The sequence below is a fragment of the Dasypus novemcinctus genome, chromosome 5, assembly GCF_030445035.2.
Source record: "Dasypus novemcinctus isolate mDasNov1 chromosome 5, mDasNov1.1.hap2, whole genome shotgun sequence".
Classification (NCBI taxonomy): Eukaryota; Metazoa; Chordata; class Mammalia; order Cingulata; family Dasypodidae; genus Dasypus; species Dasypus novemcinctus.
The window spans coordinates 166628820-166655942 of NC_080677.1; the positions used below are offsets into that span (position 1 = coordinate 166628820).

A 27123-nucleotide genomic window follows, 5' to 3' on the forward strand; every position below is an offset into this window, starting at 1 on the left:
TCCTGGTCTTTAAATTTTTATTTCAAAGCATAGCCCCCAAGTTGTATTCAATGTTCATCCTATCGCTTTGCTTTTTTGAAAGATAATTCAGGGAAGATTTATTTTTTTAATTATTTTTTAATTAGCCAAGTTGTGGGTTTATAGAAAAACCATGCATAAAACACCAGGTTTGCTTTTGCCACTTGTTTTAGTTTGCTGAGCTGCTCGGAGCAGATGCCACAAAATGGGTCTGCTTTTAACAGTGGGAGTTTATTCGCTTACAAGCTTACAGTTTGGAGACTGAGAAAATGTCTAGAATCAAGGCATCGTCAGGTGAAGCTTTCTCCCCAACGACCAGCTGCCCTGGACCCTAAGACCAGCTGCCCTGGACCCTGCACTCCTCTGTCACACAGCAAGGCACGTGGTGGTATCTGCAGGCTCTCCTTTGCCTCCGTGCTTTGTTGCTTTCAGCTTCTTGTTTCCATGCCTTTTCTCTGCATTCACCTGATTTATAAAGGGCTCCAGTTAGAGGATTAAGACCCGCCTTTGGCCAGGCCTGAAAGAACCTAATCAAAAGATCCCACCTGCAATAGATTTACAACCCAGGAATGGTTAAATTTAAGAGCATGCTTTTCTGGGGTACATAAAGCTTCAAACCACACTCCACCCTCTGGGCCCCAAAAGAACCTGTTCTTTCAATATGCAAAATACCTTCATTCCATCACAATATCCCAAACAACGCCTTAAATCATTTCAGTAACAATGCTAAGTACAAAGTCTCATCAAAATCAGCTGCGGGTATGCTCTGTCCTGGGCACAGTTTCCCCCTGACTGTGGACCTGTGAAACCTGGAGAACAAGCTGCTTCCAATATGCAGTGGAGGGACAGGCATGGGATGAACATTTCCATTCCCATGGGGGACATGGGGGGAAACGGGGCATAGGTCCCAAAGAGTTCCAGCACCAGGCAGGACATATTCCATTAGCTTGCAAGGTTTAAGAGTTGTTGAGAGAACTATGCTTTGTCTTCCAGGCTTGATGGAGCTGCAGCCCCACCTGTTTCCAAGTGCGGGCGCAGCAGCTGTGCTCTCGCCAAACACTGGGGTGCAGATTCCACCCTCTTCAAGCCTTGGGGTGACAGCCAGACTCTCACATTCCCCCAGGCATCTGAGAACACTGGGATGGTAAGCTGTTCTCGCCACGCTCCAGGCATCACCCTATTTTGAACACCTTGCATTTGTGTGGAACATTTTATTTTACCTTGGCTTCAAATATATGAGCAGATCTTTCATAAACTTAAAAAAAAAAAAAACAGGGCACATGTTATCTATTAGGGGAAAACCTCAACCCTCTGAGTTGAATTTCTGAATTTGGTCTATATTATAGTTTCTCTCCTTAGTCTGAAGTTTGTGTTGATGCCTGTAGAAGTTTGATATGGTTATGAATTCCAAAAATAGATACTGAATTATGTTTGTAATCTGGTCTGTACCTGGGCATGATTAATTTATGATTAGGGCTTTGATTGGGCCACATCATTAGGGCATGGAGTCCCCACCCCTTGGTGGGTGGGGATCCACAGATAAGAGCCATGGCAAAGGACAGAGTTGAGGGTTTTTGATGTTGGAGTTTGATGCTGAAGCCTTAAGCTGGAGCCCCAGGAAGTCAGCTCACAGAGGAAAGAGAAGCAAGCCCCAGGAAGAGAGGAACCCAGGAAGCCTGAGCCCTGGCAGATGTCGGCAGCCATCTTGCTCCACATGTGAAAACAGACTTTGATGAGGGAAGTAACTTATGCTTTATGGCCTGGTAACTGTAAACTCCTACCCCAAATAAATACCCTTTATAGAAACCAATCTGTTTCTGGTATTTTGCATCAGCACCCATTTGGCTGACTAATACAGAATTTGGTACTGGGAGTGGGGTAGTGCTTTTGTAAATACCAAAATGCTGAAATGGTTTTATAAATGAGTAAGGGGTATTTTTTTCAGGAATTGTGAGATGCTTGGAAGAAAGGACCTACAGTGCTTTGAAGAGACTGTCGATAGCAATATGGATGCTAAAGAGACTTTTTATGGTGCCTTAGAAGTAAATGATGAAACTATTATTGGAAGCTGGAGGAAAGGCGATCCATGTTCTAAGGTTGCAGAGAACTTAGCAAGATTAACTCTGGTGTTTCATGGAAGGCAGAATTTGAAAAGGGTGAGCCTGGGCATTTAGCTGAAGAAATTTCCAAAGTAAATGCAGAGAATGCGGCTTGGCTTCTGCTTGCAGCTTACAGCAAAATGCTAGACAAGAGCTATGCTGAGGACTGAACTATTGAGCACAAAGAAAACAGAAACTGGTTCTGGAAATTCCAGAATCAGAATGTGCTGGCTCCTTCTCACTGTTCTCCGCACGACGGCCAGAGGGGTTTTTAATGCCACCTGAACTGTGCACAGCCCCCTTCTGTCACTGCCCCTGCCACCCCAACCAGTTGGAAACCGTTGGCGTCTGTTCCTGGCACTCAGGATAAAAACTGAGCCCCTCCAAGGCGCCGGGCTGCCGGCTGCTCCCACTGCTCCGGCCTCAGCGCTCACCAGCTCTGTCGGCCTCTCACCTGCCCAGACGCCCTGCTCTCGCATCAGCCCCAGCTCTTGTCGCACGTGGCACTTCTGCTTGTCCGTGGTTCCAGCTCACGTGCACTGGTCTCTCAAGCCCAGCTCACTGCCCCTTCCTCAGGGAGCCTTCCCTGACCACGCCGGCTAAGCCGCTGTCTCTGACCATCGTGATCATCCTTGTGACGGGATATGCCTCAGACCAGAGGGTGAGGGGCCTCGTGTGATTACCATAGACCTGTTTAATCTGTGATCCGTGTATGGTATGGAGGTAAAAATAATGATTGGCGAAAATTTCCACAAGGAAAACCAAGAAACATTCTACATAGTTATGCAAATGGGACCGGCTACGCTTAGGACCGAGGGGTTGTGGAGTAGAGCTGGGAATCCGAGTCTAGGGACAGGCTCCGCTGCAGGTGGCTTCTCCCGTGCTTGCTTGTGATCCTAGACCTTAGACTTATTTTAAGTCAGGTCTCCCTGGGAGGCTCCATTCTCCCTGGGACACCCGAAAGGCACCTTTTTACCTCTGACGGGCGGCCTGGGGCAGATGGTTGTGGGGACGTCGTCGTCGTTTTTTAGCTGAGCCTGTTCTCGCAGCTGGGCTGCTTATCAGCGAGATGGGGTAGTGACCGCTTCTGCGACTTTGCATCAATATTCAAGATGCAGATGTCGGTGGAGTCCCTTGTATGGCAAAGTGTCGCTGCACGACAGCCGTTCTTATTGTTTACAGTTGAGCATCGCCTTGCTGGCTTACAGAGCACTCTAGGAATAGTGGCCTCGTGGCGCGGTGATGCAGTCCACGCCGCAGCAGGAACATTGCATCGGCTTTCAGCTTCAGAAGTGGAAACCTCTGTGAGCTGCCGTTTGTTTCTGTGATCATTTTATGTGGCTTGCATCATGCATGTGGTAAGGCCCCGCTCTGGCCACTTAGTTTGCTCTCTCTGAGTCTTCTTCGATCCTTTCAAGGCAGCAGGTCACCCAGAGTGGACATTACAGCCTGTCGTGCGTAATGGTCAGTTGCCAAGGCCCGTGTTGGGAGCCTGTGGCCTGTGTGCCCCTCTGGGCAGCGGGTCAATCTGCTGGGGGGCTCATCACAGCCACCACCTCCTGGATGGGCCAGGCCTGACCATGGCGGCCGGCCCGGGGGTCCTGGGGGGACCTGGCCCGAGAGCCTGCTGGGCGGCGATGCCAGCTGGGGCCTGGAAAGCGAGGGCAGGGCAGACGCAGGACCGAGCCGGCCGAAGCCGAGAGGCGGAAGGCGAGGCGGCCGCAGTGAGTCTGGGGACCCATCCTGGCACGCCCGGGGCAAGAGCCGCCTGTGGGGCCTGGGGCGGCGGGGCCCCAGGTTCACGGACCGCACCTCGCTCAGTCGAGGCGCTCCGACGTCGTGGGATTCCGGTGGTGATTCAGGATCTCAAATAGGTTGCCAGACAGCGTCTGCCCCCCCATTCTTGCCCCTCCCTTTTCTTCCCTGTACAATATCTCAGTAAAGCTCAGAGCTGTCGGGAAGGCTCTGCGTAAGTGGCTCTCACAGTGAACAAGGGTGCAGCGTTCCTGTCTGCAAACTAAAACAGTCAAAAACCTTCGCATTGACTTAGCAGCTGGTTTTGTAGTTTTACAACTTGATTTTTCTGCATGTGCAATTTGAAATTACCAACGTAAAAGTCGCCGAGCACAGGCAGGCTAGGGAGGCTGCAGGGAGCCCCAGGCCGTGACGTGGCAGCCGGACCCTCGGCTGGAGCCGCTGCCCGAGACCCGCGCTGGCCTTGCCGCCCCCGCCCTTCGCCCGCCGCGGGGGCAGCTGGAGCCTTCCCAGCCCCACCTTCCCCGGTGATGCCACTGCCTGCCCTCCCCTCGGGGGGCCGCTCCCCGGGGGGGCCTCCTCCCCTCAGGGGGCCACTCTGTGTCGGGGACCCCTCCCCTCGGGGGGCTGCTCCCCTGGTGATGCCACTGCCCGCCCCTCCCCTCAGGAGGCCGCTCTGTGTCGGGGACCCCTCCCCTCGGGGGGCTGCTCTGTGTTGGGGCCCCCTCCCCTCAGGGGGCTGCTCCCCGGGGGGCCACTCTGTGTCAGAGCCCCCTCGGGGTGCTGCTCCGTGTTGGGGCCCTCTCCCCTTGGGGGGCCGCTCTGGGTCAGGAGGCGCTGCCCGCGGCCCCAGCCCCGGCCCCATGCCCTCTGGGGCCTCGCCCTGTCCCTCCCGTTTCCGCCCGTCACCCGTCTCAGCCTCGCCTCCAAACGCGTCCGCGCCGATTCCTCTCCGGGCGCAGCCCTTGCGGCCCGGCCTGGGCCTGGGGCTGTCCCTGCGTCCCCGCTGGTCAGTGACTGAGATGAAGCCGCCCAGGTCACCGCCTTCACCCGGGCCTCAGCTTCTCCCTGGCCCAGGCCGCCCGGCGGGCGCTCTCGGTGGGCCCTGCCGTCGGGGCTGCGGGGCTGGGGCCTCCAAAGGCCCATGGGCCGGCGCCCACGGGCTCTCGCGGTGCAGGCCGGTGGCTCTGCTGGGTGGATGCGGCCCAGCGCCTCCCGCAGCCTCCTCTGGGGACCCGGCTGCAGCCGGTGCATTGGGCGCCCGGGCGCCCCAGGGAGCAGGGGGCCTCCCAGGCCCCGGACGCACGCCTGCTGATCCTCATGGCCCAAAGGCCCGGAGCCTGCCCTAGGGCTGGGCGGCCTCGCCCGCTCCTCGCGTGGCATGTGGGGACGGCCGCGCCCGCTCCTCGGTGTGGGCGGCCGTGCAGAGCGTCCCACGGGAGGGGGCCCTGCCCACGGCCTCGCACGTGCCCCGCAGGGCCTGGCCGGCAGGTGGTGTCGGGCTGGGCCGCTTCACCTGCTCCCGGCTCACCTCACCTGACCTCTCTCCACCTGTTTCTAGCTCTAAAATGGGAATAATCCTGTTTTCCACCTCCTGGTTGTGGGGAGAAGCAGATGAGCCCGTGCGCGCAAGGCTCCAAGAACACCCGCTGCCTCAGGAGTGCTGGGCTTGCTGCGCGCTGGTCGGCGTGGAACTCTTCCTGGGCGGGTGGGGAAGGCAGGCAGTGGGCAGTGTAGGCGGCCGGTCACCGCTGCTTCCTGTTGGTCTCCTGCACACCTCACCTGAGCGGGCACATCACCTGTGAGCGGCGGGGCGGGCACGGGGCGGGGAGGGAGGGGGCGGGCCTCAGGGCCCCCGGGTGGGCACAGGGGCGAGGGCCTCAGGGCCCCGGGGGGATGGCTCCTGCCTGGCGGGCCGGCAGTGGAGCCAAGAGGGAAGCTGCGTGCTGTTCCGCCTGCCCCCAGCTTTCAGAGCACGCGGCTGCCCCGCCCCTGGGCACGAGCCTTCCTGCGCCTGACGGCCTGTGGCAGGCGGGCTCAGAGGTGACGTCGAGGTGGCTGTTCTGAGCAGGTGCCTGGGCGCTCCTGCGTGACCAGGGCGAACGCTGCTCTTGGTGTGATCTCTTGGGAGCCGGGGCTTCCACGGCGCTGCTGCGCCCCTCGGGCACGTGCTCCACCCGCGAGGAGGAGGAGCGCTAACCCTCGCAGCAGCAGGAGCCGCAGGGCACTTGGGAGTGGAGGGAGCTCAGCCGCCAGCACGCCCCGCAGGCTTCTGCGGGGAGGATTCCAGAGGAGACCGCTCGCCTCGGATCCTCACCAACAGACAAGTGTGGCAGAAGACACCTGCAAGGGGTGGCCTCTGGGGGGGGGGCCAGAGGTGGGGGGGGAGGGGAAGGGCAGGGGCAGAGGCAGGGGGAGGGGGAGAAGGGGCATAGGTGGGGGGGAGGGGAAGGGACGGGAGCAGAGGCGGGGGGGAGGGGAAGGGGCATAGGTGGGGGGGGAGGGGAAGGGCAGGAGGCAGAGGCAGGGGGAGGGGGAGAAGGGGCAGAGGTGGCAGGGGGGAGGGGAAGGGACGGGAACAGAGGTGGTGGGGGGGGAGAAGGGGCAGAGGTGGGGGGCAGAGGCAGGGGGCAGGAGCAGAGGTGGGGGCAGTGTTCTGGGAATGGCCTATTCTGTGTGGGCAGGGGTGGCGGGTTGGCTTACTGGGGTGCACGCATCTGTCAAAATGCACCAAATGCGTATGGGCATTCCATTACGTGTAAATCTTACCCAATAAGTGACGCGTGACGGCCGGGGAGTGGTGCCCAGTTGCATGGTGGCGCGCGCTGGCCTGGCACTGTGAGGACATTCCATGGACTCAACTTGCCGGTGAGCTGGTGGCGTCTGCGGCCGGTTACAGGGACAGTCACCCGAGGAGACAACGAGCAACGAGCCAGGTCGGCCTACCGCTGAAGGCCTGGAGGGAGGAGGCTGATGCCAGCAGGCAGAGAGTGCCACCTCCGCGGCCACCAGCGTCTCCTGGGAATTCACCAAAACCGTCACCGGCGTTCCCGGCTGGCAGCCTGCCCCACGGAACCAGACTTGTCCATCCTCACGGCCTCCTGAGCCGGCTCCTGTAAGAAAGCGCCCACTCGGTCGGCTGCACACACGCGCCTGTCAGCTCCTTCCTGGAGAACTCCGGCTAAATCAATTCGCATGCTGGAGGTTTGAGGTGCGAGGTGTGCCGACAGCCGCAGTTTACTTTGAATTGCAATAACAGGAAAAACGGGCAATGGACAGATATGCAAATTGAGTAGAAATTTAATTGCAGAATCCATCTAGACTTTATTCAAGTGCTCACTGTACAGTTCTTTCAACTTTTCTGTATGCTCAAAAGTCGATAATAAAATAAGAATGTGATGGCAGAAAAACTTTTTAATATTTTAAAAAGCACAGAGGGTAACCCTGGTTTGTGTTTTTCGTGATCCAGTATTCTTTTTTTGGGGGGGAGGTACCAGGGATTGAACCCAGGACTTCATACGTGGGAAGCAGGAGCTCAACCACTGAGCTCCACCCCCTCCAAAAGTCTGCTAAGTAGTGAATCCCCTTAGAGAAATTAAGTCCTTGTTAAAGGTAAAGGAAAATTATCACATTGCCTCTTCTCAAAAGGCTGGATAAATGGGGCATTTAGAATTATATATAAACACAGCAGGGTTTCTGAGTTTGCAGTAATACCGCATGGATTGCCATCAAATTAAATTTATAATTAAAAACTACTTAACTATCATTTTTTTGGCTATACACCTTGTCATTTTCACTCTTGTTAATCTCCACAAACCACCTTTTAGAAACTGTTGGTTCTGAAACACCAAAGGAAGTAATAAGCAGTTGATGGGATTTGATGAAGAAGAACGTAGTGTTTTAATGAAAAACTTCACTGATAAGGAGGGTTATTGGAAACCTCGACTTCAGGGCACAAATGCCACGGCAGTTCTGACACTGAGAATTATTGGGGTTCTGGAGAACTGGAACAGGCGTCAAGGCGACAGCAAGGGCGCAGCTCAGTAGGAGGGAAAGCAGAGCCCTGGGGACGGAGGCTGGCCGAGGCCTGCGTCCTGGGAGGGGCAGCGCCGGGCCCCCAGCACCACTGTCCATTACGCCCGGCCGGGCCGGGGAGATGCACGTTCTCGAGAAACGTGGGGAGAGGAAGTAGAGGCTGAACGAGGAGCCAAGGGGCTGAGTGTGGGAACCGGCCTGCTGGAGCCACCGGAGACGAGGAAAGGGAATTCTCCAGCCCCCCAGGCGGAGGGTCCAGAGCGCGGGGTCGCCCCTTCCGGTTACGTGGCGTGTTTTATGAGGAGATTCTGTGGACAACGCAAGAAGAAGAGGCTCAAGTTCGGGCGAGGCTCAGGCGTGCGGATGGAAGGGCCTCCTCGCTCCAAGGCGGCTGCGTCTCAAAGAGCCCCGTGAGCAGACTACCGACCGACCGACCGTTGGGCCCGTTCCCCGCGGGGGCTGACCCCAAGGCAGGAGCCCCGAGGGCGCTTCCCAGGGCCACGCTTCGTGCGCCCGAACCGTTCAGACTCGCCGCCGGCGCTAAGTCACATCTTCTGGGCTATCTGCAAGGAGACGCAACTTTAAATTTGCTTCACAAGCTCACCACAGTAAGTGACTGTGGTTTTGTTGGACTTTTCTCATGATACATTATTATATGTTGCTTTGTGATGATTGAAAGCGCTGCTCTTGATTAGCTTATGTAATTTATAAGAAATAACGTGTCATGTGCTTGTTCTTTTTGTTTAATGTTAAAACAGCATCATGGAAGAAGTGTTTATGTTGAACTGTTGCCAAGCAGTACTTTTACGTAGGCGCAAGGGGCCCACTGAGCACAGGTGCCTCCTGCACCAGGTCACCTCCGTGTGCCCTCACGTGCTGGGTCACCCCTGCGTGTCCTTGTGCACCGGGTCACCTCTGTGTGTCCTCGCACACAGGGTCACCTCTCAGTGTCATCACGGACCAGGTTGCCTCTTCATGTCTCCACATCCTCGCATGCCGAGTCCCCTCCCCATGTCCTTGCCCACCGGGCTGCTCCTCTGTGTCTCCATGTCCTTAGGTGCCCCGTCACCTCTCCGTGTCCTCGTGCACCAGGCCACCTCTCTTTGTCTCTGTGTCCTCGCGTGCTGGGTCACCTCCCCATGTCCTCACGTGCTGGGTCACCTCTCCGTGTCTCCATGTCCTCATGTACCCTGTCACCTCTCCATGTCCTCGTGAACCAGGTCACCTCTCCGTGTCTCCACATCCTCGCGTGCCGGGTCGCCTCTCCATGTCCTCACGTGCCAAGTTGCCTCTCCGTGTCTCCATGTCCTCATGTGCCCTGTCACCTTTCCATGTCCTCGTGTGCTGGGCCACCTCTCTGTGTCTCCATGTCCTCGTGCACCAGGTCACCTCTCCGTGTGTCCATGTCCTCACATGCCCCGTCACCTCTCGTGTCTCCGTGTCCTCGCCCGCCTCATCTCCTCTCCACCCCCAGGGCTCGTCAGGATGCGGCCTGGTAGGAAGCCTCCCTGAGGGTTTCTCCTCGAGGTCAGGCGCAGGCCCTGGGCGTGTCCGACGCCGCCTCTGCGTGGTGCCCGCGTCGCCTTCCCGGGCTCACCTCCATCCTACCTCGGCAGGGCAGAGCTGGCTTCCTGCTGCGATGCAGCTCAGAACTCCGTGGTTTCTCGAAACAACACTCCCGTGGGGACGAACCTGACCTACGAGGTGGAAAGCCAGAAGGGCATCCGGATCAGCGAGCGGGTCTTCCGCATGCTTCCCGCGGTGAGTGGGGCCGCTGAGCGGGCCGCGTCCATCAGGGCCTCCTGCACTTCGGCCACAGCCTGGAGCGCCACGCAGTTAACTGACTGCGGGCCAGCCTCTGCTCGTCGCGTGGACGGGCCCGGGCCTTGGCTCTGCTCGTCGCGTGGACGGGCTCGGTGGCCGTCGGCATCTGCTCGTTGTGTGGACGGGCTCGGTGGCCTTGGCTCTGCTCGTCGCGTGGACGGGCTCGGTGGCCGTCGGCATCTGCTTGTTGCGTGGACGGGCTTGGTGGCCGTCGGCATCTGCTCGTTGTGTGGACGGGCTCGGTGGCCATCGGCGTCTGCTCGTTGCATGGTCGGTCCAGGCGTGGGCTCTGCTCGTCGCACGGGCGGGCCCGGCCGTTTGCTCTCTGCAGGGATGGACTTCTGGGCCGTACGTCCCCGGCTGAGGTGGAGGCCGCCCCCGCCCTCGGCCCCGCCCCTGTCGGAGGAGCGCCGGCGTGTCCCTTGTGGTTCCTGAATCTTCACGGAGGAGCACGGCCTCGTGGGGCTGATCTCTGGTTTGTGGTGAATGAGTGCCGCCTCCGTGGGGCCACGGCTGGTTTGGGGTTTTCACTGCTGAAGCCTGTGCTTCCAGAACGTTCTGGCTTGTGCGCACTCAGCTCGTGTTTGTAAAATGAAGTATCCAGCGGCTGATACAGTGACATGTCCGACACCGTGGGAAGAAGCGTGCTCCTTCACGCGAAGCCAAGCCTGGGGACACCGGTCAACAGTTACACCCCGGTGCCGTGACGAGACGCGCCCGGGCTTTTCTTGATTCGATTAAAAGCAACGGGGGAAAGACGATGCCCCCAAAACCATAGTGGTCCACAGGGAGCCGGGGACCACAATCTGCTTGAAAAGGAGTAACAGTCCTCGGGCTTTTCCAAGAGCGGGGGGTTCGGGAGCGTGGAGAGTCGGTTTTGCATGCTTTAGGTATAAATTTTAGAACTTTTAGGTTTTTAATGATTTTCTTCCTTTTAGCCTAGTTTTAACCAGTGATTCTGTCCCACCCTACTACTAATATCAAAAAACTGGAACAGCCTAAATATTCATCCTTAGATGCTTAGTCAGAACATCCAAAAATAGCATTAATTATATTTTGTACTAAAAAGAAAAAGGAAAAATTCACAAATAAGGTCTACATAATTGACTTAAAAGAAACTAGAAAAATCACATGGAAAAACCTACCCAGCCACAAGTTTTCGGCCATTTTTGTTTCATTCGTATTTATCTTATTACAAAACTCATGCTTGCTTGTCATTAAAAGAAGAGAGTTTGGTTAGAGGAAACCTGTGAGGCCGGCAGCCGGCGGCGCAGAGGCCTCTGGCTTCCCCCTGGAGCCTGTGCTCCCTGTCCTTGCGCACGTGTTCTTAAGTATTTTCCGCAACGACGGGGTCCCTTCACACGGGCTGCTGACCGCGGCGAGGTGTTAGGTTCTTATCGTTCAAAGCCCTTTTGTTGGACTTTTAGTCCCGATATATTTTTATATGACAGACAAAGCAGAGGTAGAATAATTTGCTGAGAATGAATGAGAAAGGCAAAGAAGATAGACGAGAGAAAATTACTGGACGTTTTCTGGAAGAAGGGAGACACAAGAGAACTCACAAAGCATTTTCAAAATTGCTCTCGCGCTGCAGAAGGGCCCAAGGGACGGGCTCCTGTGGGGACGCTGATGTCCCAGGACCCGAGGGACGGGCTCCTGTGGGGACGGGGATGCCTCGGACCCGAGGGACGGGCCCCTGTGGGGCGCTCACATCCCGGGACCCGAGGGACGGGCTCCTGTGGGGACAGGGACACCCCGGACCCAAGGGATAGACTCCTGTGGGGACGCTGATGCCCCAGGACCCGAGGGACGGGCTCCTGTGGGGACGCTGATGTCCCGGGGCCCGAGGGACGGGCTCCTGTGGGGACGCTGATGCCCCGGGACCCGAGGGACGGGCTCCTGTGGGGACGGGGACGCCTCTGACCCGAGGGACGGGCTCCTGTGGGGCGCTCACATCCCAGAACCCTGGTGTCCACAGCTCTGACATGTGTCGCTTTGCCTTGCTTGGCGCGATCTGAGCAGAGGCGCCTTGAGGGGCCTGAGGTATGGGATTAACAATGTGTCGCTTTCCCATTTACAGTGGTTTTAAAAATCCTTCCCCCACGAGCGTTGCTGAGTGACTCGAGGAGAAAAACAACCAAGTCGGCTCCCGTCCCGGGGAGCCACGAGCAGGCTCCGGAGCGCACACACGGCGCTTCCTTAGTTTGCTTTGAGGAGGGCTGCCATGCCAGAGCAGGCCCGTGTGTTTCCCGTCGACCGAGAAACCGTAGGAAACGCGCCATCATTTTGAGCTGTTTCCCTTGGATCTTTTCTGCTGTACCATCGAAACACGTATGCATGCTTTGCCAACACCGTCCTCTGGAGCTGGGCGCTCAGGGCACAGCGTGGCCTGGGAACCGTTCAAGAGGCAGCGCCCTGCGCCCGTCCACTGACCAGCGAGGAGCCGTGGGAGGTGCTGTGGGAAAGAGCGGGGGCCACGCGCCAGCGCCACTGAGAGGGGCACACGTGGACGTGGCTGATGCCTGCGGAGCCGGGCCTCTCATTGCCCAGTATTTATTTCCTTCAAACAAGTGAACCCGCGGATCTGGAAACAGAAGCGTCAGATCCAGCCTCAGGAGCAGCCGGGGGGTCGTGCACGGGGGTCTGCAGGCTCTTGGCGCAGCCCTGGTCGAGATGCGCAGGGCGGTTTGGGGGTGCCGGTTACGGGCATTGGTTTTTGGGGGGAGCCCTGGTTGGTCGTGCCTGCCCGTTCCCGTGGTGGGAGTTGTTCTGCCAGGCGGTTAGCAGCCACCTCGCCTTCTCAGCCGCCCTCCCCAGCTCTGGCACGGCGCGGCTGCCCAGGGCGGCCACTGAGAACCCGCGTGTCCCCGGCACCGTCCCGCCTGGAGCGAAAGCCGAGGGGAGCGGAGCAGCGCCACGTGGGGACCCGCGGCCTGGTTCACAGGTCACAGGCAGGGTGGAGGCCGTGGGGGGTCGCGAATCAGCCTGAAGGGCGAGCGCTGGCTGAGGCTGCCCCCCGGGGGCGAGACCACGGAAGGAAAGGGGCAGCCGGGCTGGGGTGGGGCAGGGCTTGGCCTCTGGGGATGGCAAGTGGGGCCCCAGAAGAGGAAAGAGATGAGGTCTCAGACATTCGTCTGCCATGGGTCAGCGTGGAGTCGCTGGGCGCCCCGCAGCCCCTGGCGGCGCCTTGGCAGGACGGCAGGCATGCATCCAGGAGCATCCCCGAGCCAGGAGCCCCGGCCGCTGCCAACGTCGCCGTTCCTTTATGCTGCTAACGCAGGTGCGCTGCTGCCCTCTCATCGCGGCATTTCCTGTTTTGCTGGAAACTCCTGTTTGCTGGAAAGGCACGGCGTGGGGTTTTGCCTTTCCTGTGTTGTTTACTGAGTTATACGATGCAAAGCCTGCGTACTGCCGCCTGAGTTTGCCCTGTTTTCCATTGTATTTTGGGGTGTAGGACGGGTGCTCCTAAGAGTCCGGAGCTCACGCTCACGGGCTGGTTCACGGGGCACGGCGGTCAGCGGCGGGGCCGCGTGCCCACGCGCCATCTCGGGCTTGCTCTCCGCCTTAGCGAGCGCAGGCTCGGCCGAGGGCGCTGGGCTGAACGGTGCCCTCTCTCCCGCAGGCGCAGCCGTTTGGGGGGCGCCCCTTCCGCCGGTGCGCGGTGGTGGGAAACGGGGGCATCCTGAGCAAGTCCCTCTGTGGAGCCGAGATCGACAAGTCCGACTTCGTCTTTAGGTAAGGCCCGTCACCCTGGAGGTCAGGCACGTCACCCTGGAGGTCAGGCCCGTCGCCCTGGGGGTCAGGCACGTCACCCTGGAGGTCAGGCACGTCACCCTGGAGGTCAGGCCCGTCACCCTGGAGGTCAGGCACAAAAGCTTGGCTTGGTGTTTTAAAGGAGTAATGTCGAAACCGATGGTGACCGTAAGCCGTGTCGCTCAGTCGTACAAATCACGGGGTTTAGCGGAAGTGGGACCCGGAGCAGGAGTTTCTCACAATGTTCACTCCAGCAAGGAACGCCCACGCCACGGCCAGGGGCTTCCAGGAACCTCTGGGGGAGAGGAGGCGGGAGAGCGGCCGCTCTGCAGGACTTGTCAGGGCCTTGGGGCGTTGCCAGGTCTCTGCTGCCCTCCAGGAGCGCTGCTGAGCTGCCCTGCCGCTCGCCCACCTGCCCGTGCTTCTTCCAGAGCATGTCAAGGACGTTTTGTTCTCAGATGACCCTGGGTTGAGTGCTGGGCTCCGCATGCTGGAGCCAACGCGGGCTCCAAATGAAAATTTCTAGTCTTACATTCTCAAGTCTAGGCGTTTTAACCTTCTGCATCTCAGCACCAGTGAGCATGGGAGAACAGAAGCACGTGCTGTTCGTGCGCCTCAGAGCACCCCCTCTTTCACAAAGGGGTGGGAGGGGGATGCATCCACGTGAGAGTGGGTTTCATTGAAATGGACTTTTGAAGCATTCGTTTCTTCCTGTTTCAGGAGCGCTGATTTCATCTGTTAGGAGAGCCTCTGATTCCTCCCATTTAATGCCCTTTTTAGCAAATTAAAAAGAAACGAGATTTTCAGTGATAGCTCCCCTCCACTTGACTCGCATTTTAAAATTTTACTCTGAAGGTGGCAACAGGACAGTGGACCAACAGTTACTGAACGCAGTCTTCATGATTAATGTTTAAATGGCCAGGATCTGAATGATTTAGCCATTTTGTTTAAGTATTAAATGTTAAAAGCCATAATGCAGATAAATAATTCTTCTTACAATAGGCTTTTTATAGACCTGAAATTCCCACAACATCTGTGATGAGTGTTGTGCATAAACCTCCATTTTACTCTTGGGCCAATATTGGAAATCAAGTGATCTTAAGTTTATAAACTAATAAAAATCTGGGAGCAGCTATTAATTTGTAACTCTAAAATAAATGTTTATGTTTGTAGAGTCTGCATTTGCTGATGCCGGAGATTTTTCTAAGTACAGGGAGGCCTTTTGAAGTTGGCTCTCCAAGCTGAAAAGTATTAAAATGCACTTACTGTGCTTATCTCAGTAATGACTGCAGATAGCTGATCAACAGTCTGGGAGTTGCTGCTTGTAATTGTTTTCATTCCAGAATGTTGGGCGCTGCAGCCTAATTCCTCCTGCTGTGTGTGTACAATACCCAGTGTTTCCCTGGGGCTCTCTAGAGGATCTGTAATTATCCTTTTGTTTGGTTGGTTTTTGTTTTTTTAAATTTAATTTAATTTAATTTAATTTTTCTTCTTTATTTTCTTTTAAATTTTACATTCAAAAAATATGAGGCCCCCATATTCCCGCAACCCCATAATGACCCCTGAGTCTTCAGGAATATAGGGGCTGTCCTGGGAGGGGCTTTGCTCCAGGAGGCTCCGGTCAGGCCATGACGTGACCTGGCGTGTTGGTTTCCCAGGCTGCTGGAAGCAAACACCGTGACATGGTTCAGCTTGAACAAGAGGAATTTATTAGCTCAGATTTGAGGCTGGGAAAATGTCCAAATCGAAGCACCGTCAGGCAGTGCCTTCTTCCCCGCGACCAACGTCCAGCGGTCCTCGGGGCGCTGCCACGGGGCACGGCACGTGGGCCTCTGCCGGTCTCGCTCTTCTCTTCCAGGTCATTTTGATTTTGGCTTCTTGCTTGTGGTTTTTCCTCTCTGTACTCATCGTCTATGCAGGACTCCAGCACGAGGAGCGAGACCCGTCCTGAACGAGGGGTCACCCCTTAACCACAGTGGCCTCGTCGAAGGTCCACACCACAGGACCCGACTAGCTTGAAGAGCATGTTTTTTCTGGGGTCCACACAGCTTCAGACCACCACAGCTGGAGTCTATGCTCAGTATCTATCTTTCCCAAGGTGCCTCCTTAATGATCTCCTTAATAATAATGGGGGAAGTCCATGCTTTGTTGGTTTGCATGTTTCAGAAAGCCTGGAGTCGGGTATTCAAACCTCAGTCTCATTGCAGAACCTGGCGATTAAACAGCCTTCTCAAGCAAGCTCTCAAAAAACGCTCCCTTGTTCTGTACAGCTTTAAAGAAACTGTCCACTTGAAATTCTGTGGATGATACTTAGGGAGTCATAACCAACTCTGCCTTTTTTGTGATGAGGATGTAATTACTAAAATTATGCTTCTTAATTTGTTTTCCAATTTAAAAAGAAATTAGCACCCGAAGGAGAATGAGAGCATCCATATGAAAGCTTGCTGTAAGAACATTAGGACTTTATTTATTGCCAGCATCATTTGGTGGAAACATATCCATGGGAGAAACAGGAGACTTTGATATTTTTGTAGATGGTTTTTGCTTCTGGGAGACTCTGTAACCTTCCTCACGATGCTTTAACATCTTTTCATCTATAAATTGCTGTGGTGTCACCGCGGGAATACAATCAACGTGAAAATAATTGCTTTAATAGGATTTACAAACTCTTCAAAAGCTAGGCAAGGTATAATTGTCATTTCTGGTTTTGATACTTTAAAAAGTCATCATCGATACTGAAAGCATTTATTAAATTTACGTATTTTATGCTACGTTGGGATGTCAACCAGGATCCTGTTCAGAACTAACCAACGAGTCTTAAATACACCGTAACTCAGACGGACCCTGAGGGCCCTGGAACGGCAGTCGTCTCCTCCAGCACCAGGGCAGCGGCCTGTGAGTGCTTGCTTTACAAATTGTGTCCTGAGACGAGTTTCCCTCGCCCCCCGTTTCAGGTGTAACCTCCCCCCGACCTCGGGGAACCTCAGTAAAGACGTGGGCAGGAAAACCGACCTGGTGACTGTGAACCCCAGCATCATCGTGCGCAAGTAAGTTCCTCGGGGGCTCTCGCGGCGCCTCCTCGCGGCCCACGCGCCCCTCGGTCCGAGTGCGAGTCTCCTTGCTGGGACTGACCCGCAGGGCACCTAGACTGGCTTTGGGGAAAACAGCCATCGATGCAGCCGTGACTGCCGAGAGCCTTCGAGGCCGCGCTCCACGCGTGTCCGGGCCAGCCGCGCTCCTCGTGGCGTGAGCTAAGGATCAGTGATACAGTGAGGGAGGGCTTAGTTATCGCTTCTTTGTGTGAGTAACAGTGAAGTTAGCTTCTTGTCAATTTTCATTCAGTTTTGCCATTGTTAGCCCTTTAAAAAAAACTTAATCTCTTTATAAACTACAGAGAGTTATCCCTGGAAGAACCTGCAAAAGGCTACTTGGAGAGTTTATTACTAAAAAATAATGACATTGCTTTAGGATCTAGAATGGGACTAGTAGAACATGTTGGTTGGTTAACAAAAATCCCCTATATAGTTTTACTTTGTGTTTTTTCATTAAAAGTAACTAATAGTTGTTGTGAATTGACTATGTCCTTCAAATAGTTCCAGTATCTCTTGTGAGAAAATAAAATATTGTACCTGTCTCCCAAAAGCTTGCTCTCTAAACACACACAGTTTCGGGGCTTGCAGGTATATTTACTATGATATTATTTCAATCATACGTATAAAGATATCACAATGCATGTAGGAATTTAAAATATATTTATAAGTATACATAGATATATCCATGTAGATGTATAAGGAAAACTTTATTTTTATAGTAACGGGCACAATTACAAGCATACAGCCCTGTGAATTCTTAAAAAGGTATAGAGATATTTTAAGAGGGTGCTGTGTTTGAGAAACTATTTCCTCATTACCCATCTGAAGGTGTTTCAATATCTAGGGAGTACCTAAGGTTGCTTCCATATCAGAAGGCGACCTTAGAGAGATTCCCGGGCTGGAAGACGAAGCGCGCTAGGGAATGTCTGTCCAGCAAGCGTGACGCCTGCGGCAGAGCAGAGACTGAGAGGGGGCGCGGGCCGCTGTCTGTGCGCGGGCACCGCGGTGGCCCGGGGTTTGGCCGTGCCACTAACGCGCCGCTGTGGCCGTCATCGTCCTCGTTGTTCAATCTGGCAGGTACGGGAACTTAAAGGACAAGAAAGCGGCGTTCCTGGAGGACATCGCCCGGTACGGCCACGCCTTCCTCCTCCTGCCTGCCTTCTCCTTCAGGGCCAACACGGAGGCCTCCTTCAGAGTCCATGCGGCGCTGAGCGGCGCCAACGCCGGGCAGCAGGCGCTCTTCTTCCACCCCGCCTACCTGCGGCGCCTGGCGCGCTTCTGGCGGGCGCGCGGTGTGACGGCCTACCGCCTGTCCTCGGGCCTGATGGTCACCAGCGTGGCCGTGGAGCTGTGCGAGCACGTGCGCCTCTACGGCTTCTGGCCCTTCTCCAGGGCCGTGGGGGACGTGGCCGTCAGCCACCACTACTACGACAACCAGCCCCCCAAGCGGGGCTTCCACGCCATGCCCAAGGAGTACGTGCAGATCCTGCGCCTGCACCTCAAGGGCATCCTCAAGCTGCAGTTCGGCAGGTGCGACGCGGCCTGAGGGCGCCCCGAGCCGGGAGGGGCCGGAAGGCGGGTGCGCTGGTGCCAGCCCGGCCGCGGCGCCCGCGGCCCAAGCTCCAGCTCCTCCCCTCCTAGTGGGCTCGACATCGAACACGGACAGGTACAAGGCGATCGCCGCGGAAGCCCTTGGAGAGGGGTGGCCGTGAGTGGGGACCCGGCGGGCGTCCCCTTGTTGGCACTTGGGAGTCAGCTGCACGCGCCGGGTGGTCCCTTTCTGCAGAGAACAGCCGGCGGCCGGGAGGCGGGGCTTGTTCCCTGCAGGCGCCTCCATCGCCAGTGACGTCGGCCACCTCTTCAAGAGTACACACCAGAACACTCTATCCCTAGGAAGCACGGTACCGGCCACCTGGATGGTAGCCGCGGGGACGTGCCGGGCGGGATTTAGGCCGTTTCTCTTCCCCCTTCACATTTTTCTCACTGCTCTTTGTGGTTTTGTATGACCGTTCCGCCTGGCTCTTGAGCCTCTCCTCCTCCCGCCGGCAGCCTCTCCTTCTCCCCTGCGGTCCTGCTGCGGGGCCGTCCACTCTGTTGTGCACTGTCCTCTCCGACAGCAATTCTGCAGCAGCCCTGACCGTGCTCTGCCAGGGGCCTTGGAGATAGCGGCCCCCTGTCTAGCGAGAGGAAGCAGGCGTGAGCCCCTAGCACGACACGGCAGGGGTGTCAAAACCACAGAAGCCAGGAGAACAGAGGCCCAGGCAAGGCAGCCCGTTTCAGGGTGGGGGAGCCTGGAGACATTTCTGGACAGAACCTAGAAAATGAGGAAAGTCTGAGTGGAGGACCATGGCCAGGAGATGACCGCCCCTGGGATCCGATTCCCCCAAATGAGGGTGTGTGGCGTGGCCCTGGGCCGGGGGGGTGGGTGCCGCGTGGCCTTGGGCTGTGTCCTGGAAACAGCAGCTGCCCGCTGCCTTCCCAGGAAGGCTGGAAGGGAGAAAGCGTGCACGAGAGGTGGAGCTCCCGGGAGCAACGAGCCTCGGGGTCTAGCCGTGGATGGGAAGTGGGGCGGATGCCGGCTTTCATAGATCCCGCACGCCGCGGCAGCACTCCGCTGCGTAGGGCACCCCGAATCTACGGGCTCGAAGCAATTGCTCCCCTGAATCTGCGGGCTCAGAGTGCTTACCCGCCTCCATCCTGCTCATCGTTGTCCCACCCCAAGAAGAACGGACAGAGGAGTGGCCCGGGTGCACCAGCACCCGAGATGATTACAAGGGTCCTTTGCCACTTCTGACCTCAGCCAGGTTGTTACATTTCACTAGATGCTCACGTGCAGGAACATGCGGACGTAAATTGTTCATTTTGATAAAGCACAACTTTCATTGTGATTGGCATTTGTGATGTTATTTTTTTGTTCATATTTTAATTTTTTCTTTTATAGCAATCAAAATCTGCCAGCTCCATAAATTGATAAAAAGTTCATATATAAATATTTTCCAAAAGGAAAATGGCTTCCTATTATATAAGGTCTGTTTTATTTATGGTTTTCCTTTTTAATGTGGTGAATAGATGGTTGTTTTCTATTGCTTCTAATGATTTAGTTAAAAAACAATCTGTTAAATGTATCGGTAATGTCTCAATCACTTTACTAGCAATGCGTTATTAAAAATAGGTCAGACAACAGAAGCAGACGAAGAAACAAGACACAGCAAATAGACACAGAGAACGACAACGGGGGGGGGGGGGATTAAATAAATAAATAAATCTTTAAAAAAAAAATAGGTCAGAATACTCTAGTATTTTATAGTTAGTAAAATGTTTCCCTCAAAATGTTTTATGGCAACTATATAACTTTTAAAAGTATATAAACTTTTCTTTTTTATGATACTGGAAAAATATGAGTAAAAATAATATGCCAAACTAAGTGATTAAATATTCATTATGTTACTTAAATAAAAATTACCTGTGATTAGAACATTTACGCTTCCTGAGGTTTTTCCCATAACCACCCGTAATTCCTTTACTCAGGATTGGCCTTTTCCCAGGGGGCCTGTAGCTGTGGGGTTCTGGGAGACGGGACCCTGTGCCCCCACACGCCATCAGCTGTATGCAGGAGATGGGAGCCTCACTCACAGCCTTGCATTTCCTCCCAGGTACAGCCCAGCCTTGCACCTGTTCATTGCGATGTGCCACAATGTCCTTTTGCCCCAAGACAGAAGAATGTTTAGAACATTCTAAAGTGCAATAGAACATGAACTCTGATAATTCAACATATCAGCCACGTAAGTAAGTTGTAAAACGTAAATCACAGTTGTTTTTTTCCTGTGATGGTGAATTATCACATGTTTCTCACCAAGATCAAAACAAAAGGAAAAGCTATGTATTAGTCAGGGTTCTCTAGGGAAAGAGCATCAGCAAGAGATTATCTGTCAATAGTGTGCGGTTCTCTAAGAGTCTCTCACGCAGCCGTGGGGATGCACAAGTCCAGGTTCTGCAGGCAGGTGCAGCCAGGGGCTGCAGGGAAAGTCCAGTGAAGGTTCTTGAGGAGTTCTGGGAGATGCTGGCTGTCAAAGACGAGCTGGGAAATTCTGGAATCACTTCCCCTTTTAAGACATTCAACTGACAGGGTTAAGCATCACCATTGCTGACAGCAGTCTCCCTGATTGATGTCAGTATAATCAGCTATCTATGATTTACCACTGCAGTAACGTCAACAGTGACTAAAATCCATAAATGCCCTCGTATTGCAGTCAGCCCGGTGCTTGCTTGACCGAACAACTGGGCACAATGACCTGGCCGAGCTGACACAATAGCCTACCATCACGAGCTGGGGCCTTGGCCTCGTAAATTTGAAGTCTGATGGGGCACGAGCTCCACCCAGTGTTGCCGAGAGCTGCTGTGAACCGCTGCTCTTGAAGTGGAAACGAGCAGGCCAGCCCTGCGCCCATCAGCCTCGCATGGGCAGGTAGGACGGCTCCTGATGGCCACGGAGCCTGGTCCCAGGGAGCACACCTGTGCCCCACAGCCCTGCAAGGGGCAACTGAGCAACCAGACCCTGAAATGAGTTCCAGGTGTTTCTTACAGTGTGGCTCTGCAGAAGGAGTAGGGTTACATTTGGCACAACTGTCCTTAGAGTCCCTGGTGTTTTTTCCCTCCTAACAAAAGGCAAAGACAAACAGAGTATGACTTTCATGAAAGGCAATTTCCTTCTGCATGCAAATTCCAACCCAGAAGATATGTGGGCTCTCAGCCAGTTAATCAGTTAATGACATTTTTTGAGAACTTCCTATGCACAGAATACTGAATTACTTGCAAATCAGGACTGTTTTTGGCTAGGTTTTTCCTTGCTTGCTGAAAATCCACCAGCTAAAGACTATGTCATGTCAAGTACCCCAAGTCATTCCAGGAATTTCAGGAAGCTTTGGAAAATTGGAAAATTTTTGGATAACAGGTCCATAAATATCTTAAATAGCTGCTGCATAAATACAGATATGTGAAATTTATAATATAGTTGTACTGTTCAAGGGATGTTGTTTATGTAATGACATGGAAATGCATTCTTAGGCTGCTAATCACTGAAGGAGCTGCAGGAATTTGCATAATATATCAGAGGTCCTTGCCCTGTTAAGTCTATTTCTTTCTTTGTCCTTGATTGGAAACAACATCTGTAATCACTGGACTATTTCAGGTTTACGGTTCTTATGGGGCTTCCAAAGGCCGACCCCATGGAGAGCAGGGCCACCACCTCCTCTGAGAGGGACAGGAGGGATTTTTCTCTTGCCCTTTCCTATCTGTCTTGGGAGCACTCTTCTTTCCATCCAAGAGACATGAGTGCTTTAGGATAACAATTTAACTGATGAAATGGAGAAGGGGCCCCTTTAGGAGCTGCTGTTGCAGCACTGGCCCCTGATGAGGAGAAAATAAATCCTACATTACACCGTCTATGAAGCTGGACTCCAGATGGATTCAAAGTGGATTAAAAGGTAAAACTGTTGTAGAATTTGAGAGAAGTTCAATTATTTGAGTATAGAGAGGCCAGGACTCAGGAATGATTTTGAGAAGGAAAAATGGTTTATTGACGGCTGGCCAGACTCGGGAACTTTCTGTTTGAATCCCGAGCCCCGAACAAGATTTTCTTTTTTTCTTTTTTTTTTTTTTTAATATTTATTTATTATTATTTTTAATTACATTAAAAAAAATATATGAGGTCCCATTCAACCCCACCGCCCCCGCCTCCCACTCCCCCCACAGCAACACTCTCTCCCATCATCATGATACATCCATTGCACCTGGTAAGTTCATCTCTGAGCATCACTGCACCCCATAGTCAATGGTCCACATCATAGCCCAGACTCTCTCACGCCAAACAAGATTTTCAAACGTCTTTTATACGGAGAGGAAAGGCCAAATGGTCCCTTTGTTTCAGTTCTCAATAGGCTTCAATTAGCATATATATCTTCCACCTCTTAGGTAAGCTTTTAGCATGGACTCCAGATATTCTAGATAAGCTTTTAGCATATTTACTTTTTGCATTTCCCCTAAATACTTAAAGTTTATAGCCCTTGCATTGTTAAACTGTTTCCTGGGACTGGAGCCTGTTGCCATTGTCCCTAAGGGCAGGACTGCAGCCTCTTACCGTTCCACACCCACAGCCTTCAGCTTAGGTTATCTCTGAAGAGACAAAGAGCCTTCCACCCATAGCCCACATCAAAACTACAAATTTAATAGAATATGTCTGAGGTGTGGTTAAGGGCTGTGCTTCTTAAACTTGACCCCAAAATATTTTTTTATCTTAGGTTATAAAATGATGGCAATGGTTATGGCAGCATGGAAGAATTTAGTGAGTGAATGAACCTTAAACACAGTGAATAAGTGCCTGGAAAAACTTTTAGTAATGTGTGAAACTGATAGAACAGGAGATATCTATAAATATGAGATTTTATAAGATCGCATCACGCGACTGTGAGCGTGCATGAGGCCAGATTCTGTAGGGCAGTCTGCAAGCCAGGAATTCCGAGGAAGGCCCGTGATGAATTTCCCAGGAAAAGCTGGCTGATATAGAGAAGGAAATGATCTCTCTGAATGCTGAAATCACCACTTCTCATTTTAAGGCCTTCCACTGATTGGCTGAGACGTCTCTCTTTGTTGAAGGCAATCTCCTCAGTTGATTGCAGATGCCATCAACTGACTGATGATTTAAGTTCACAGAATGTCCTCACAGGAACAATCAGGCCTGCGCTTTGCTTGACCAGACACCTGGGCACCCTCACCTGGCCAAATTCACACCTGCACTTGACAGTCACATATAGAGACATTTCAAGGAACTAAAAATTAACACATAAAAGACAGGAAAAAGTGAGCAATGGGTAAGAATAAGATATGCAAACGGCAAAGCAAATGGCTGGTAAGAATAAGGAAGAATCCTGAGACTGACTAGTAGTGTGAGAAACGCACATAAAACGAGACGCTGCATCCATCCTGTTGGCTAAAATTAAGGAAGTGTTCATTCAAGCTGCCCGATGCTGGTGGAAGCGAACCGGTCCGCCCACTCTGGGGCGCGGTCTGAGTGCGTGCCCAGGGAAATCGGCGTCATCTTCACTATACGGTCCGTGGTCCCGTCGCCGTGGTAGAAGGGTGTCGGGTGCGCAGGTGGCCGTCTCAAAGGCAGTGGGTGAGCTGGCTGTTTTGGGGCCACACTGTCTTCGTTTCTGGGCAGACCTGGTGCCTTCAAACAGCAGCGGCAATGGCCTCGCAGCTCCCGGGGTCACAAGTCCAAAGCCAGCGTCCGGCAGGGCCCGCGCCCCCTGAAGCTGCGGGTTCCGTGGTGGCTAGCCCAGGCTCTGCCTCTGTCACGTGGCCGTGTCCAGAGCTCCTGTTCTTATAAGGCTGCCTGTCATACTGGATTAAGGCAGTTTGTCTCATCCTAACTAGTAATACGTTCAGAGCTCAAATTTCCAAGCAGGACCACCTCTGTGGGCCTGGAGCTTAGCTCTGAACACGACTCACTCCATGACCCGTGGTGTGGGATACACCAGAGCAGTTAGAAGCAGCTTTCTAGATGAGCAGAGAGCCTTAAAACAGAGTGTAAAGAGAAAAACAGGACCCATTTATTTATATTAAAGCACCTACCTGCACACCAATGTACCTTTTCAAATATCCCTGCACAAAAGTGGAAGGCGCTCGGGATGAAAGAGAAGAATGAATGGATGTTACACGAAAGAGCCCCAGCAAGGCAGCAGCTACTGCGTCTGCTTCGGACTGAGAGCTCGTCTCTATTTGAGGCACAAAATAAAGCGAGGACAGAAGGATTCACCCATATGTGAGTCCAGAAAGAGTAAAAGTTCTAAAACAAGCTCAAGGGAAACGGACTTTGGCCCAGTGGTTAGGGCGTCCGTCTACCATATGGGAGGTCCGCGGTTCAAGCCCTGGGCCTCCTTGACCCGTGTGGAGCTGGCCCATGCGCAGTGCTGATGCGTGCAAGGAGTGCCGTGCCACGCAGGGGTGTCCCCCGCGTGGGGGAGCCCCACGCACAGGAAGCGCGCCCCATAAGGAGAGCCGCCCAGCGTGAAAAGAAAGAGCAGCCTGCCCAGGAATGGCGCCGCCCACACTTCCCGTGCCGCTGACGACAACAGAAGCGGACAAAGAAACAAGACGCAGCAAATAGACACCGAGAACAGACAACCAGGGGAGGGGGGGAAATTAAATAATAAATAAATAAATCTTTAAAAAAATAAAAATAAAAAAAAAATAAAACAAGCTCAAGACAGATTTTCTGCTTTGTTCCAAGGGGAAGAGGACAGACATCCTTGGGTAGAAAAGTAGAGCTAATGGGGTATGTTTTATGGAAGAGAAGAGTGAGTACAGAGAGAAGAAAATGTATAATGGACAAGATCATTTATAGGGGTCAAGTTTTGTGCTAGGTACTTTGCATATGTTATCATGTTTAGCACAATAAGTCTCTGGTACAAATGTTATCACATAAAATCTTCTTTTTTTTTTTTTTAAAGATTTATTTATTTTACTTAATTTCCCCCCCTCCCCTGGTTGTCTGTTCTTGGTGTCTATTTGCTGCGTCTTGTTTCTTTGTCCGCTTTTGTTGTCGTCAGCAGCACGGGAAGTGTGGGCGGCGCCATTCCTGGGCAGGCTGCACTTTCTTTTCACGCTGGGCGGCTTTCCTCACGGGCGCACTCCTTGCGCGTGGGGCTCCCCTACGCGGGGACACCCTTGCGTGGCACGGCATTCCTTGCACGCATCAGCGCTGCGCATGGCCAGCTCTACACGGGTCAAGGAGGCCCGGGGTTTGAACCGCGGACCTCCCATATGGTAGACGGATGCCCTAACCACTGGGCCAAAGTCCGAAAAATATGGAACGCTTCACAAATTTGCGTGTCATCCTTGCGCAGGGGCCATGCTAATCTTCTCTGTATCGTTCCAATTTTTAGTATATGTGCTGCCGAAGCGAGCACACATAAAATCTTCTTATGACCATATCAGAAGTAAATATGGACGCGGAGGCTCCAGTCGGTACCTTGTGTATGGCGTTATAGCACAGAGCTGGCATTACAAAGCAAACAGAAAAACCACTGTCTTCAGATAAACTGACACTCAGAAAACCGGACATGTTAAAAGTGTTACAGTTTCAGAAGTTTTGACACGTGTACACTCATGCAACCATCTTCACAATCAAGATTATGGACATGTCCAGCACCCCAGAGTGTCTTCTTGTGTCCCTGGTAACCTCTCCCTCGAACTCCTTGCTGCCCATTGTGCCACGTCACTGAAGACCAGTTTGGACTTTCTAGAATTGTATATAAATGGATTCATACTGTTTAGTCTTTTTTAGTCTTGCTTCTTTCACGCAACAACAGTATTAAGATTTACTTGTGTTGTGCATATCGATAGTTCATTCATTTATTTGCTGAATAGAATTCCATTATATAGAAGTGCCACAATTTGTTTACCTGTTTATTCATGGACATTTTAGTTGTTTCCAGTGTTTTGGCTATTACAAATAAAGTTGTTGTAAACACTGGTGTAAAAGTCTTTGTGTGGACATATATTTTCATATCTTTTGAGAAAATATGTAGAAGTGGAATGGCCCAGTCATACAGTAGGCATATGCCCGACTTTTTAAGAAAATTACCAGAATGTTTTCCAAAGTGGCGATGACATTTCCTGTTCCTGCCTGGAGTCCAGTCCAGGGCAGTGGCCTCATGCTCTACATTTGCTGTGATCAGTCTTTTTATTTTAGACATTCTGCTGGTGTGTAGTTGTATCTCTGTGTGATTTTAATTTCCATCTCCTTGATGACTTATCTTTTCATGTGTTTATTTGCCAGTCATAACTTTGGAGATGTGTCTATTCAATTATTTGGCCATTTTAAAATATGGCTATTTGTCTTCTTACTATTGACTTAGAGATCTTTTATAAACTCTAGATACAAGTCTGTTTTCAGATACTGGGTTTACAAAGATTTCACCCATTGAATTGTTTTGACACGTTGAAATTAGCTAGTAAAGAGGTTTGGGTTTTTTTATGGACTGTATTCTGTTCCATTGATCTATTTGTTTATCTTTACACCAATATCATACCTTCTTAATAATTCTAGCATGCTAATAAGCCTTGAAATAAGGGAGTGTGAGTACTACAACTTCATTCTTTTTCAAAGATGTTTTGGCTATTCTGGAAGAGTTTGTATAAAACTGGTATTTCTTCCTTGCATATTTGGTAGAACTCACCAATGAAACCATCTGAACCTAAAGTTTTCCTTGAGGGAAATGTTCAGTATAAGTCAATTTCTTTAATAGATATAAGCCATTCAGTTTTCTATTTCTTTTGAATGAGATTTTGGTACTTTCTGTCTCTCAAAGAATTTATCCATTTTATCTGCATCAAATTTATTGGCAAATAATTGTTCCTTATTCCTTATTCTTTTATTATTTGTAGATGCTAGAATGATGTCCACTCTCTCATTTTTCATATTCTCTCTTTTGTCCTGATTGGTCTGCTATGTGTTTATCAATTTCATTGATATCCTCAAAGAACCA

At 52.6% G+C, this 27123-nt stretch overlaps 1 protein-coding gene and 1 non-coding gene across 2 annotated transcripts in view; one reads left to right on the forward strand and one right to left on the reverse strand.

Annotated features, from left to right (window-relative positions):
- Positions 1-20051, forward strand: part of ST8SIA6 (ST8 alpha-N-acetyl-neuraminide alpha-2,8-sialyltransferase 6) — an 85677-nt gene extending 65626 nt beyond the window's left edge. The window contains exons 5-8 of the mRNA XM_058297906.2: positions 9524-9668; positions 13354-13466; positions 16439-16531; positions 17654-20051. Coding sequence (XP_058153889.1) covers positions 9524-9668; positions 13354-13466; positions 16439-16531; positions 17654-18122 — 820 coding nt within the window. The 3' untranslated portion in view covers positions 18123-20051. The remainder of the gene's footprint in view (positions 1-9523; positions 9669-13353; positions 13467-16438; positions 16532-17653) is intronic.
- Positions 20052-25434: 5383 nt separating this feature from the next.
- Positions 25435-25542, reverse strand: LOC111761991 (U6 spliceosomal RNA). Its single transcript, XR_002795211.1, has one exon. It is a non-coding gene; the product is annotated as a U6 spliceosomal RNA (small nuclear RNA).
- Positions 25543-27123: the final 1581 nt, after the last annotated feature.